This window comes from Amblyraja radiata, chromosome 18 (assembly GCF_010909765.2).
Source record: "Amblyraja radiata isolate CabotCenter1 chromosome 18, sAmbRad1.1.pri, whole genome shotgun sequence".
Taxonomy (NCBI): domain Eukaryota; kingdom Metazoa; phylum Chordata; class Chondrichthyes; order Rajiformes; family Rajidae; genus Amblyraja; species Amblyraja radiata.
In genome coordinates, this window is record NC_045973.1 from 2797957 (window position 1) to 2812839 (window position 14883).

Sequence of the window (14883 nt, forward strand, 5' to 3'; positions counted from 1 at the left end):
TTTTGCCTGTACATGGCGCAGTATTATACACTTCTAGCTGATTCTTTATGCATTTTGTAAAGCTGCTTTTGATAAAGTACATTGATTTATTTGAAGATTGACACAAAAAGCTGCCGTTTGGTCAGGCAGCATCTCTGGAGAATAAAGGAATAGGTGACGTTTCGGGTCGAGACCCTTCTTCAGGCTGAAAGTCAGTGGAAAGGGATATAGAGAGATATAGATGGTGATATAGATAGAACAAATGATTGAAAGATATTTGAAGGTAGACAGAAATGCTGGAGAAACTCAGCGGGTGAGGCAGCATCTATGGAGCAAAGGAATAGGTGACGTTTCGGGTCGAGACCCTGATGTAGGGGTGGGAGGGGGTTGGGGAGAAGAAAGGAAGAGGCAGATATTTGAGGTTGCTGCAACACTTACCTGTAACAAAATGCATGTTCCATGAAGGTATAAAGGCTTATTTTATCATGTACGATCAAACCACTTTTAGATTTTAAATGTAAAAGAATTATGCCTTTTGAGTCCATTAGTAACTAAAATGTTCTTTTTCTACACTCTTAACCTGCTTCCTGTGGTGTTAAATTGATGTTGGTGTGTTATGCTAAATTTACGGAATTAAACCAAAAAAATAAAAATTGTTTGTTTTAAAATACAAAGATAGACTCTGGAAGGTAGACAAAAATGCTGGAGAAACTCAGCGGGTGAGGCAGCATCTGTGGAGCGAAGGAATAGGCGACGTTTCGGGTCGAGACCCGAAGGGTCTCGACCCGAAACGTCACCTATTCCTTCAGTCTGAAGAAGAGTCTCGACCCGAAACGTCACCTATTCCTTCGCTCCATAGACGCTGTCTCACCCGCTGAGTTTCTCCAGCATTTTTGTCTACCTTCGATTTTCCAGCATCTGCAGTTCCTTCTTAAACAAGATAGACTCTGGATTCATTTTGAAGGGGAACAATGTGCAAAGTCACCAAACCATTGCACTTTGTTTTAGAATATGGCACATATATACTGTAAAATTAGCCCGTCAGGTTTTGGTAAAACCTTCCGATTGTTAAGAATTAATTTTAAGGTAATGAAATTATTTTATCAAGTAGTTTTGTTTCTTGGTGATTTTAAAATCAAGAATTACTACATAGGTACACTAAAACTAAATGTAGTAACAAAACTAGGTGATTAAACTGATCGATGCAGTCTTTTGAACACTATATATTAGTAAATGGTTCCAAATAAACCAGTGCAAATTTAATTATCCCCAATAATTTTAATGTTTATCCATTTAATTGTATTTTCTAAAATGTCCACATTTTGTACTATGAAATTGTACATAGAACAAAAGTTAATAAAATTCAGCATTGATTTTTGTGTGTGTGTGTACGCTGTTTAAACTATTTGGGTAACACATGCATGTTCATTCAACTGTGCTCTCTTGATTCTGTTGGAGATTGGGCAGTCGCTGGAGACGGACACAAGCGCTGACTAACTTTGTCATTTCCAAATTCAATCCCAGAGTCGCACATGTTCAACTGACATAACCTAGCGGTTTATATAGAACAGAGCAGGCTCTTCGGCCCACAATGTCCATGCTTAGGGTTGCCAACTTTCTCACTCCCAAATAACGGACAAAGGGTCAAAACAATCTTGGTTACAAAGACAAATAATTATGGGTGTTGCTGTGTCATTTACAATGTTTTATTACCAAAAAGTTCTTCAATCGTTTTGTTAAAACCTTTTTGTTACGAAACTGATTTTTCTTTAAATTCTGGAGAATTTCCTGTAGCAATTACTTTTGATTCTACTGAAAATATGCCGATAAATATGAATTAAAAAAAAGCTAAAAACAAAACAATATATTACATAGTGCAACTTATTTATATTTAATACTGAACTGGTATTTACAGACCACTATGCCTTAATATATATTTCAGTTTGGTTAAATAATGCTCCTGATCATACAACATGTAACAAGCTGGGCAAATTAATATTCACACAAATTATCAGCTCCTCTCCCTATAATCTAACATTTTCTATTTCTCTGTATTGTAAGCAAAGCAGCAAAAAGGACAGTAAATCATTTGATTTGTTTTGATCGTGAATCTTTACAGCAATTATTACACTGAAATACATCATTCCTATTTCATTGCATTTGCTGTTTCAATACAAAATACTGATTTCAGCATGTTTTAAATATTGATTTCTGGAGCAATGTCCTATTAATAAATCTATTACTGCCAACACCATTACCATTGCAGTTATCTTTAAAATGTATAAGAAGGCTTTACCGGGAAGGCGTTGGGTTTAGGGCCCGTTGTAAGGGTCGTATTCTTTGAAGAGAATGTATTCCTTCAGGCGTTGGGGCAAGGGCAGGAATGTCAGGAACACTGGGCATCGCAGTCTCATCCTCCCCATGCATCTGCGAACCGTCAGCCTGCACAGGTGCTGCAGACACCGGGGGTTTCCTGCAAGCAAGCATGCACACACGCACGTCGTCAGACCCTTTATCTTTAGTCAGAGGGCGGTGAATCTGTGGAATTCATTGTCACAGAAGGCTGTGGAGGCCACGTCAGTGGGTATTTTGAAGGCAGCGATAGATAGATTCTTGATTAGTGTGGGTGTCGGGGGTTATGGGGAGAAGGCAGGAGAATGGAATTAGGAGGGAGAGATAGATCAGCCATGATTGAATGGCAGAGTAGACTTGATGGGCTGAATGGCCTAATTCTCCTATTCCTTATGACCTGGGTGACACAAAGGCGACCACAGCACAATACATCCTATCTTTGTTCCGCCCACTCCTCTGACATCAGTCTGAAGAAGGGTCTCGACCCGAAACATCGAGATAAACGTTTAGCGCTGGGATAATTTGGTGATTTTGTGCGAGGGTGGAGGGTGTGTCACCACGGCTTTGTCTGGTATTGTGATGGTAATTAAATCAATTATTTTTGCCCATTGTGGATTCAGAGACGTACCCATGATGTGCGTGATCTCCGCCCATTCGCTTTGTTGCTCCAGAACCGCCCTCAGCTTAGAGCAGAGAGTAACGCTGGCCACATAATCCAGCATCACACGCACCACATTCCCCGATAGATGCTTCAACCAGGCCAGAGTAATGACTTCACAGAACTGGAACACAAGCTCAAACACTAAATAATAATAATAATAATAATAAATTAAAATGGGTTAAATGATCTTAAAAAATATATATTTCTCTCCTTTGAAGCTACAACAAAGTGTGTGTGTTCGAAATTGTTAAAATCTTACATAATAAACTCTTGTTTAAGTGATGTATAGTTATGGCGGCACAGTGGCGCAGTGGTAGAGACAGCGCCAGAGAACCGGGAACGATGTTAACCGCTGGTGCTGTCTGTGCGGAGTTTGCACGTTCTCCCCGTGACCGCGTGGGTTTCCCCGGGTGCTCTGGTTTCCTCCCACATTCCAAAGACGTACAGGTTTGTAGATTGATTGGCCCTCTGTAAAAATTGCCCCTAGTGTGTAGGACACAGAACTAGTGGATGGGTGATCGATGGTCAGCGTGGACTCGGTGGGCTGAAGGGCCCCTTTCCCTGCTGTATCTCTAAACTAAACATAAACTAAACATAATCTGCTTTGATTTGGCAGTGTTCACACCTAACCCATCCATATCTCTAGCCTTCATGGTATCATGGTATATGGACACATTTATCCGTTTTGTAGTAAATGCCTACTATTTTCTGTGCTTAAGCAAAGCAAGAATTTCATTGTCCTATACAGGGACACATGACAATAAACTCACTTGAATACTTGAACACTCCTCTCCACGACTCTCAGTCTGAAGAAGGGACTCGTCCCGAAACGTTACCCATTCCTTCTATCCAGAGATGCTGCCTGTCCCGCTGAGTTACTCCAGCATTTTGTGTCTATCTTTTTTATTGTAAACCAGCATCTGCAGTTCCTTCCCACACAAATCCCACCCATATCCTCCACAGATGCTGCCTGACCCGCTGAGTTACTCCAGCACTCTGTGAAACGTCACCTATCCATGTTCTCCACAGATGCTGCCTGACCCACTGAGTTATGGTGCAGCAGCATCTATGGAGCTAAGGAAATAGGCCGTTTCGGGCCGAAATCCTTCTGGAAATAGGCAACGTTTCGGGCCGAAACCCTTCCGGGTTTCGGCCCGAAACGTTGCCTATTTCCTTAGCTCCATAGATGCTGCTGCACCCGCTGAGTTTCTCCAGCACTCTGTGAAACGTCACCTATCCATGTTCTCCACAGATGCTGCCTGACCCGCTGAGTTACTCCAGCACTCTGTGTGTGTGTGTGTACGTACCATGTTGTCTTTGATGACCGTGGGGCTCCAGCCTTCGTGGGTGAAGAGCGGGTGGACCTTGTTTTCATGGGGGCAGTGGAAGCAGCGTTGGATATCGTAACCGTAGCTGAACAACAAGCGTAGCGTGCGCTGGTCGGTGAGGGCGTACTGCAGGGCGGAGGGGAAGTGGGTAGTGTTGACCCTGCAGTAGTAGTTGACGTTGGCACCGTGCCGCAGCAGCAGGTGAATCAGCTGGTGGTTGGCCAGCCGCAGGGCCAGCTGCAGGCAGTTGATGGGGTCCTGGTTGGCCAGGGCCCCGGCCTCCAGCAGGAGACGGGCCGAGTGGACGTCGTTGTTGGACACGGCGAAGTAGAGGGCGGACTTGCGCCGGTCGCAGTAGCCGCGCTGGAGCTGCGGGCTCAGCATGAAGTTGACGTCGAAGCCGGAACGGAGCAGCAGTTGCAGGCACTGCTGGTGTCCACCTGCCGCGGCAGAGTGCAACGGGCTGATGCCACTCTCCTGGATGGCAGAGATGTCCGTCACCTCGATCAGCTGCTTCACCAGCCTGGGGAAGGACAACATACATACAAACGTAGACAATAGGTGCAGGAGTAGGCCATTCAGCCCTTCGAGCCAGCACCGCCATTCAATATGATCATGGCTGATCATCCCCGTTCCTGCCTTCTCCCCATATCCCTTGATTCCGTTAGCCCTAAGAGCTAAATCTCTTGAAAACATCCAGTGAATTGGCCTCCGCTGCTTTCTGTGGCAGAGAATTCCACAGATCCACAACTCTCTGGGTGAAAAGGTTTTTCCTCATCTCAGTCCTGAATGGCCGACCCCTTATTCTTAAACTGTGACCCCTGTTTCTGGACTCCCCCAACATCGGGAACATTTTTCCTCCTTCGACCCTGTCCAATCCTCCGAGAATTTTATATGTTTCTATAAGATCCCCTCTCATCCATCTAAACTCCAGCGAATAAAAGCCCAGACGACCCTTTCTTTCATCATATGTCAGTCCCGCCATCCCGGGAATTAACCAGGTTAAACTAATCCCCTCTCCCTGCATGCGATCCATATCCCTCCATTCCCTGCATATCCATGTGCCTGTCTAAAAGCCTCTTAAACACCACTGTCGTCTCTGCCTCCACCACCACCCCTGGCAGCCTGTTCCAGGCACCCACCCACCAGCCTCTGTGTAAAGATACTTGCCCCACACATCTCCTTTAAACATTGCCCTCTCACCTTCAAGCTACTGTATGCCCTCGCAATTTGACATTTCCACCAAGGGTAAATAATTCCACCGTCTCGCCTACCTTTGCCTCTTCTAATGTTATACACATTGTCAGGGCCTCCTCCACACTCCTGGCAGCACGCTACCCATCTACATTCTAGTCCCATTAATAATATCTTTAACTTTCTAACCTAAAGCTCTTTAAACGTCACCTCAGCTTTGGTTCCGACACCACGGCTGATGCACCCCCCGCCCAGACTCACCGGTAATATCCTCGATAGGTGGCGCGGTGAATGGGCAGATGCCCGGTGTATTTGGGGACATTGGCATCAGCCCCGTACTCCAGCAGTAGGGCCAGGCACTCGCCATTCTCCACCGAGGCTGCCTCGAACAACACCGACACGCCATCACTCGCTTGTGACAGAACGTCAGCCCCTGGGGAACGAACACAAGGGAGAGACCCAGTGGCCAGTGCCCAGAGTCCCAGTGCCCAGTGCCCCAGTGCCCCAGTGTTCCAGAGTCCCAGTGTTCCAGAGTCCCAGAGCCCCAGTGCCCAATGCCCCAGTGGCCAGTGCCCAGAGTGCCCAGTGCCCCAGAGCCAAGGGTCCAGAATCTGGAGTCCAGAGTCCAGAGACTAGAGTTTAGAGTCCAGGGTCCAAGGTCATTTGTTTTATTGTCATGTGTCCCAGATAGAACAATGACATTCTCACTTGCAGCAGCACAACACGATATGTAAACATAGTACACTGTAAACGAGAAAGAAAGCTCAGTGTGTGTGTTTACATACACGTACCCATACATACATATCTATACACTAGCACCATCCTACACACACTCGGGACAATTTACAAATTTACCAAAGCCAATTGACCTACCAACCTGTACATTTTTGGAGTGTGGGAGGAAACCGGAGATCCCGGAGAAAACCCACGCGGTCACAGGGAGAACGTGCAAACTCCGTGCAGACAGCGCCTGTAGTCGGGATCGAACCCGGGTCTCTGGCGCAGTGAGGCAGCAACTCTACCACTGTGCCCCTAAAGGGCATTCCCCAGAGATGTTGCCTGAGTTACTCCAGCACTTTGGGATTTTTTTTGTTGTAAACCAGCATCTGCTGTTCCCTGTGTCTGTGTGGCCAGACGTTCTTCTGCAGTTGTACAGGGCTCTGGTGAGACCACATCTGGAGTATTGTGTACAGTTTTGGTCTCCTAATTTGAGGAAGGACATCCTTGTGATTGAGGCAGTGCAGCGTAGGTTCACGAGATTGATCCGTGGGATGGCGGGACTGTCATATGAGGAAAGATTGAAAAGACTAGGCTTGTATTCACTGGAGTTTAGAAGGATATGGGGGGGGTCTTATAGAAACATATAATATTATAAAAGGACTGGACAAGCTAGATGCAGGAAAAATGTTCCCAATGTTGGGTGAGTCCAGAACCAGGGGCCACAGTCTTAGAATAAAGGGGAGGCCATTTAAGACTGAGGTGAGAAAAAACTTTTTCACCCAGAGAGTTGTGAATTTGTGGAATTCCCTGCCACAGAGGGCAGTGGAGGCCAAGTCACTGGATGGATTTAACAGAGAGTTAGATAGAGCTCTAGGGGCTAGTGGAGTCAAGGGCTATGGGGAGAAGGCAGGCACGGGTTATTGATAGGGGACGATCAGCCATGATCACAATGAATGGCGGTGCTAGCTCGAAGGGCCGAATGGCCTCCTCCTGCAACTATTTTCTATGTTTCTATGGTCAATGTGAACAACAGCAGAGATGCATTACCTTTCTGCAGCAAGAGCTTGACCACCTCAGTCCGGCCATTCTGCGCGGCCAGGGCCAGCGGGGTGAGTCCAAAAGCACTGTGTGGATCGACTGAAGCCCCCGAGCGCAGCAGTGACTCCACGATGTCCACGCGGCCCAACTTGGCGGCTTCGTGCAGCGCCGTGCGCTCGTTCACGCATCTCATGTTGACGGCCACCCCAAAGCCCAGCAGCAGAGTGACAACATCCACACATTCAGTCCTGGTCGCTGGGGAAACACAACACACCCTCAACTGTCAGCTGTGTTTTATTGTCCAGTCAGTGTCCCAGGTAGAACAGTGACATTCTTACTAACAGCAGCAGCAGCAGCAGCAGCACTACTATATGTAAACATCACACTCTGTAAACACCAGCAAAACAATGAAACATGATCTGTGTGTGTGTGTGAGTGTGTGTGTGTGTGTGTGTGTGCGTATGTGTGAGTCTGTGTTTGTGTGTGAGTGTGTGAGTGTGTGTGTGCGTGTGTGTGAGTCTGTGTGTGTGCGTGTGTGTGCGTGTGTGTGTGCGTGCGTGTGTGTGTGAGTGTGTGTGTGCGCGTGTGTGTGTGTGTGAGTCTGTGTGTGTGCGTGTGTGTGCGTGTGTGTGTGCGTGTGTGTGTGTATGTGTGAGTCTGTGTGTGTGTGTGTGCGTGTGTGTGTGTGCGCGTGTGTGCGCGTGTGTGTGTGTGTGTGTGTGTGTGTGTGTGTGCGTGTCTGTGTGTGTGTGTGTGTGTGTGTGTGTGTGTGTGCAGGTGTGGTTGCAGTCGCAGAGACAATGTCCTCAATGGGGTCGAGGTGAATCCGACAGTTCCCCAGCTGTAGAGTTGCTGCCTCACAGCACCAGAGACACAGGCCCCACCCTGACTACGGGTGCTGTCTGTATGGAGTTTGCACGTTCACCCTGTGACCTGCGTGGGTTTTCCCCGGGTGGTCCGGTTTCCGCCCACACTCCAGAGTTGTGCAGGTTTGCAGGTTAAATGGCTTCTGTAAATGACCCCCAGCGTGTGTGTGTAGGATAGTGCTAGTGTACGGGGTGATCGCTGGTCGGTGCGGGCTCGGTGGGCCGAAGGGCCTGTTTCCGTGCTGTATCTCTAAAGCTAAAAACTAAACCTCATGGAAGGGCCGTCCAGAAGCCTGATAACCGACGGGATGAATCTGCAGTAAAACTATCTTAAACCTCCCGCTCAACCCGAAACGCCACCCGTTCCTTCTCTCCCCAGATGCTGCCCGTCCTGCTGAGTTACTCCAGCTTTTTGCGTCTGCCTTTGGTTTAAACACAGTTCCTTCCTACAGTCTTCTCTGGGCACAGGTTTAAAGAGAAACTCACCGGTTATCAACACAGAATCGCCTTCTTCGTTCTTGGAGTTTGGGTCGCAGCCGTTTTCGAGCAAGAGCTGCACGTTGCCAGCCAGGTTGAGCTCGGCAGCCAGGTGTAGCGGAGTTTCACCACGCAGGGATCGGCGCTCACCAGCGCCCGGCCCAGAGGCTGCAACACAACAAATCCTCCGTTCCCCACCAGTCGCCAGGTCATGTTGCGGTGGTACGAGACGTAGGTGACAATAGACAATAGACAATAGGTGCAGGAGTAGGCCATTCAGCCCTTCGAACCAGCACCGCCCTTCAATATGACCAAGTCAAGTCAAGTCAAGAGTGTTTATTGTCAGGTAGACAAAATTGCTGGAGAAACTCTACCTTCGATTCTCCAGCATCTGCAGTTCCTTCTTGAAGAGTTTATTGCCATGTGTCCCAGATAGGACAATGAAATTCTTGCTTGCTGCAGCACAAGTTTAATGTTATAATAGAGCGATTGTTTCTCCTTTCTTTTTCCTTCTTTTCTAGGGTCTACTTTCTTTCTTTACTTCCTTCTCTAACTTCTTTTCTAAGGGGCTTTTTTTTCTCAACACTCTCTTGCACCTTCACGACTCTTGCGCACTTTCCTTACTTTCTTTACTTCTATCTTTTTCTTAAAGCTTAAAAAATGAAGCGGTACAAAATAAAAATGTATTAAGACATATGTGTTGTGTATTATTGTAACTTACCGTACTTCTAATTTAAAAAAAAAAAACAAAAAAAAAAACAGATTAGTTCAGTGTGTCTATACAGCATAGACCATATATACACAATCATGGCTGATCATCTAAAATCAGTGCCCCGTTCCTGCTTTCTCCCCATATCCCTTGATTCCATTAGCACTAAAAGCTAAATCTAACTCTCTCTTGAAAACATCCAGTGAATTGGCCTCCACTGCCTTCAGCGGCAGAGAATTCCACAGATTCACAACTCTCTGGGTGAAACGGTTTTTCCTCATCTCAGTCCTAAATGGCCGACCCCTTATTCTTAAACTGTGACCCCTGGTTCTGGACTCCCCCGACAATACAATAGAGTATTGTGTTCAGTTCTGGGCACCTTGTTGCAGGAAAGATGTCAAGTTACTCCAGTTGAGTAGAGGAACAAGGAGGTCCTCCTGCAGTTGTACAGGGCCCTAGTGAGACCACTGGTGTAGTTCGGACTACCGCGGCGCGGTTAGATCTGGCGCGGTCACCTTGCAGCGTGGCGGCGAGGACAGCTTGGTTTAACTTCACGGCAGCTTCGTGTAGAGGGATCCAGCCCCTCTCATCGGCTTCATCAAAGGCAGCTTGGTGCACGGACAGCCGGACAATCTCTGCCTCCAGACCTGGACATAAATGCACAGCAGTCTCGACAATACCACGGTAACGTCCATAATGCCACGCCACCCCGCACAGCCCACCTCCACCTCAACCAACAGGGCACAGATAGATAAGGTAGACAGTCAAAACATTTTCCCCAGGGTGGAAGCGTCAAAGACTAGAGGGCACGGCTTTATCATGTGGGAGTCAGCGTTTCAAAGGAGATGTGTGGGGTAAGTTTGGTTTAGTTAGCTTTGTTAATTTAGTTTGTTTAGTTAGCTTAGTTAATTAAATTAATTCAGTTAGTTTGGTAAGTTTAGTTAGCTTAATTAATTTAGTTAGTTTAGTTAACTTTGTTAGCTTAGTTAGTTTAGTTGGCTTTGTTAATGTAGTTAGCATAGTTAGCTTTGCTTAGTTAGTTTAGTTCGCTTAGTTAGTTTAGTTAGTTTAGCTAGCTTAGTTAGTTTAGTTAGCTTAGTTAGTTTAGCTAGCTTAGTTAATTCAGTTAGTTTAGTTAGCTTAGTTTGTTTAGTTAGCTACACTTAATTTAATTTAATTACATGCAGTGGGTGGCGGGTGCCTGGAACGTGCTGTCACAAATAGTGATCGAGGTCGATACGACAGTGGCGTTTAGAAGACTCGAGGAATAGATCGGGTAGATGCACAGAGACTCTTGCCCAGAGTAGGGGAATCGAGGACCAGAGGACATAGGTTCAAGGTGGAGGGGAAAAGATTTAATAGGAATCTGAGGGGTAACGTCTTCACACAAAGGGTGGTGGGTGTATGGAACGAGCTGCCAGAGGAGGTAGTTGATGCTGGGACTATCCCAATATTTAAGCAGCTAGGCAGGTACATGGATAGGACAGGTTTAGAGGGATATGGACCAAATGCGGGCAGGTGGGACTAGTGCAGCTGGGATATTGTTGGGCGGTGTGGGCAAGTTGGGCCGAAGGGCCTGTTTCTACACTGTATTACTGTGACTTTGGGACAGGCATATAGAAGATATGCAGGGAATGGAGGGATATGGATCAGGCAGAGGGGAGTTGGTCTTGGTATCATGTTCAGCACGGCCATTATGGGCCAAAGGGCTGTTCTGTTGGACACTGTGTCGGGACAATACCGTAACAATGTATTTAGTATGAAACCATCCTGTTTTATTAATTCACCTGTCTTTATTGCTTCAACAATCTCCCTGTTCACCGTGCTTTGTAAAGACCTGAACACAAAGGTTAAATTACAGTTCAACTGCACATTCATTATTGTGATAAGTTTCACAACCACCTCTAACCCTGGTCGCACCTTGCTCTGGGTTAAACTGGCACTGAACGTTATTGCCTTATCATGTATCTCTGCCCTATAATGGTTGCTTGGTATTCATGTGGATAGATGCAAAATGCTGGAGTAACTCAGCGAGACGAGGAAACACTTTTTCTCACAGAGAGTGATGAGTCTGTGGAATTCTCTGCCTCAGAGGGCGGTGGAGGCCGGTTCTCTGGATACTTTCAAGAGCGAGCAAGATAGGGCTCTTAAAGATAGTGGAGTCAGGGGATATGGGGAGAAGGCAGGAACGGGGTACTGATTGGGGATGATCAGCCATGATCACATTGAATGGCGGTGCTGGCTCGAAGGGCCGAATAGCCTACTCCTGCACCTATTGTCTATTGTCTATTGGCAGGCAGCATCTCAGGAGAGAAGGAATGAGTGACGTTTCGAGTCGAGACCCTTCTTCAGACTGTAATTGTGTGTTGTCTTTCTGCTGACTGGTTAGCACGCAACAAAAGCTTTTCACTGTACCTTGGTACACGGGACAATAAACAAAACTGAACTGAGAAGAGTTAAGATTGTTTAATTGTCCAAAGTGGAACGATGACATTCATACTTGCAGCAACGAGGAAGTGAACCAGATGAATTCTGACCCGTCTGAAGAAGGGTCTCGACCCGAAACGTCACCCATTCCTTCTCTCCGGAGATGCTGCCTGTCCCGCTGAGTTACTAAGCTTAGGCAGAAGTGAAGTCACTTACTTTACACCAGATGACATAAAGCTGATGAATTCTCAACAACAGCGTGAAATTACTTCACTTGATCATCAACGTAATTATATTACTTCAGATACGTGAAATATCCAGATGGAGGCAAACAACAAATTTAAATTATAGGAGCAGAATTAGGCCATTCGGCCCATCACGTCTACTCCGCCATTCAATCACGGCTGATCTATCTCTCCCTCTCAACCCCATTCTCCTGCCTTCTCCCCATAACCCCTGACACCCGTACTAATCAAGGATCTGGCAATCTCCGCCTTAAAATATCTAATGACTTGGTCACAGTTTTCTGTGGCAAAGAATTCCACAGATTCACCATTCTAGTGCAAACCCTAGTTTCAAGCTTGTGCAATTGGGTAGGTGATGTTTCGGGTTAGGGCCCTTCTTCAGACTTGAATCAAAACGTCACCTGTTCATGTTCTACACAGATGCTGCCTGACCCGCTGAGTTACTCCAGCACTCTGTGAAACGTCACCTATCCATGTTCTCCACAGATGCTGCCTGACCCGCTGAGTTATGGCGCAGCAGCATCTATGGAGCTAAGGAAATAGGCCGTTTCGGGCCGAAATCCTTCTGGAAATAGGCAACGTTTCGGGCCGAAACGTTGCCTATTTCCTTAGCTCCATAGATGCTGCTGCACCCGCTGAGTTTCTCCAGCACTCTGTGAAACGTCACCTATCCATGTTCTCCACAGATGCTGCCTGACCCGCTGAGTTACTCCAGCACTCTGTCGTTTGATGCATTAGCCAGCATCTACAGTTCTTTGGTGTAACATGCCAAAATGTACCTGAGCTCCTCCACTTCAGTGACTGGGCAAGAATCTCCAGTACAGATGCCGGAGAGACTTTCTTCTATAGCGTGCTGCAAGATGGCGTCATCATCCCACTCTTCATCTGTCGCGGGCACATCCATGGCCAACTACGTGTGGGACCTAGGTGTCCCTTTAGTCCAAGTGACCAATGGTCAAGCACTCCTGTCAATTCATGCAAGTAAAGAACATCACTCTCAATATATTGTTTTCATTCATTTAACTGAGAACTATGTGTACATACCTGTTGGCTGGTGCACAGGGGTAGAGTTGCCGCCTCACAGCGCCAGAGACCCGGGCTCCATCCTGACCACGGGTGCTGTCTGTACGGAGTTTGCACGTTCTCCCCATGACCTGCGTGGGTTTTCTCCGGGATCTCCGGTTTCTTCCCACACTCCAAAGACGTGCAGGTTTGTAGGTTAATCGGCTTGGGTAAAGATTGTAAATTGTCCCCAGTGTGTGTAGGATTGTGTTTGTTTAGGGAACCGCTGGTCGGCGCGGACCCGGTGGGACAAAGGGCCTGTTTCCGCGCTGTATCTCTAAACTAAACGGTGGTGGCCAGCGCCATCTTCGTCGCTGCCGTGAGCCGGGGCAGCGAAGGCTGCGGACGCCAACAGGATCAACAAACTCATCAGGAAGGCTAGCTCTGACCTGTTGAATTCACGGGGGGTGGTCTTGGAGGGGATGATGCTCCTCAAACTGCGGAGCATCCCGGACAATACAGCTCACCCCCTCCGTGACACACTGGTCAACCTGAGGAGCACCTTCAGCAACAGACTGGTTCCACCAAGATGCAGCACAGAACGCCACAGGAGATCCTTCTTCCCTGTGGCTATCAAACGGTACAACTCCTCCCTTCTGTCGTGGGGTAGACTGAGACTGATTCCCCCCCACCTCCAATCTTTGCACACCCCCAATCCTTTCCACTCGTCACTTTAATTTCATGTTTCATGGATCTTGTGTTTTTACGACTGTTGGCAGATCCATTCCCCTCCCGGGATAAATAAAGTTGTATCGTATCGTAAACTGAAAAACTATTTTGCACTTCTAATGGCCAGGAGCCATCAGAGAGACAGATTATTTGTGCTATTTATATTCAGTAACTGCAGTAGACAACACCATTGATGAGGTGAAGGTAGACAAAAATGCTGGAGAAACTCAGCGGGTGAGGCAGCATCTATGGAGCGAAGGAAATAGGCAACGTTTCGGGCCGAAACGTTGCCTATTTCCCAAGGGATTTGGCCCGAAACTTTGCCTATTTCCCAAGGGATTTGGCCTGAAAGGTTGCCTATTTCCCAAGGGATTTGGCCCGAAACGTTGCCTATTTCCCAAGGGATTTGGACCGAAACGTTGCCTATTTCCCAAGGGATTCACCCCGAAACGTTGCCTATTTCCCAAGGGATTTGGCCCGAAACGTTGCCTATTTCCCAAGGGATTCGGCCCGAAACGTTGCCTATTTCCCAAGGGATTCACCCCAAAACGTTGCCTATTTCCCAAGGGATTCACCCCGAAACGTTGCCTATTTCCCAAGGGATTCACCCCGAAACGTTGCCTATTTCCCAAGGGATTCACCCCGAAACGTTGCCTATTTCCTTCCCGACTACCTCATTTACAGAGATTGGAATATTGTAGGTAGACAAAAATGCTGGAGAAACTCAGCGGGAGAGGCAGCATCTATGGAGTGACGTTTCGGGTCGAGACCCTTCTTCGGACTGAGTTTCTCCAGCATTTTCGTCTACCTTTCGATTGTTCCAGCATCTGCAGTTCCTTCTTAGTCGTTGACAAGGTGCCACATTCAGCCGACAGAAACACAGGGACTCAAGTACAAGTTGGCGAGGACTCTGGAGACAAAGCTTCCGGCAATTTCTACTCACCCTCTGCTTCGTTAGTCAAAACGTCGGCAGGCCCGGGCTGCCTGTTGTTGTCGTCGCTCGCTGTCAGTGACACCGATTCTATCCAGGGCTATATATACATCACCCCTGCGCTCTGCCATCTGTCCGTCTGGCACAGTCCGCACGCTCGGGGGGGGGGAAGGAGCCAAGCCACAACTGGCAGGGAGGGAGAGGTGTGGGAGAGGAGCAGCCATG

General features: G+C 47.4%; 1 protein-coding gene across 1 annotated transcript; it reads right to left on the reverse strand.

Annotated features, from left to right (window-relative positions):
• Positions 1-1659: 1659 nt before the first annotated feature.
• On the reverse strand, positions 1660-14768 carry asb14 (ankyrin repeat and SOCS box containing 14). The gene is made up of 10 exons (XM_033036585.1): positions 14671-14768; positions 12776-12961; positions 11112-11161; positions 9840-9971; positions 8625-8783; positions 7282-7527; positions 5776-5947; positions 4300-4843; positions 2960-3113; positions 1660-2452 (listed from the first exon to the last, which is right to left on the reverse strand). Exons 2-10 carry the CDS (start codon positions 12898-12900, stop codon positions 2292-2294), a joined length of 1743 nt encoding a protein of 580 aa, XP_032892476.1. The 5' UTR covers positions 12901-12961; positions 14671-14768; the 3' UTR covers positions 1660-2291.
• Between the last annotated feature and the right edge of the window lie 115 nt (positions 14769-14883).

What these genes read in the sequence shown, in the direction of transcription:
- asb14 (XM_033036585.1), bottom strand. Translation starts at nt 12,900, where the DNA reads ATGGATGTGCCCGCGACAGATGAAGAGTGGGATGATGACGCCATCTTG. An exon ending in CGATTCTGTGTTGATAACCG is followed by an intron (nt 7,528 to 8,624) that starts GTGAGTTTCTCT and finishes GTGTTTCCCCAG; the next exon opens with CGACCAGGACTGAATGTGTG. An exon ending in GGAGATCACGCACATCATGG is followed by an intron (nt 2,453 to 2,959) that starts GTACGTCTCTGA and finishes GCTTGCTTGCAG; the next exon opens with GAAACCCCCGGTGTCTGCAG.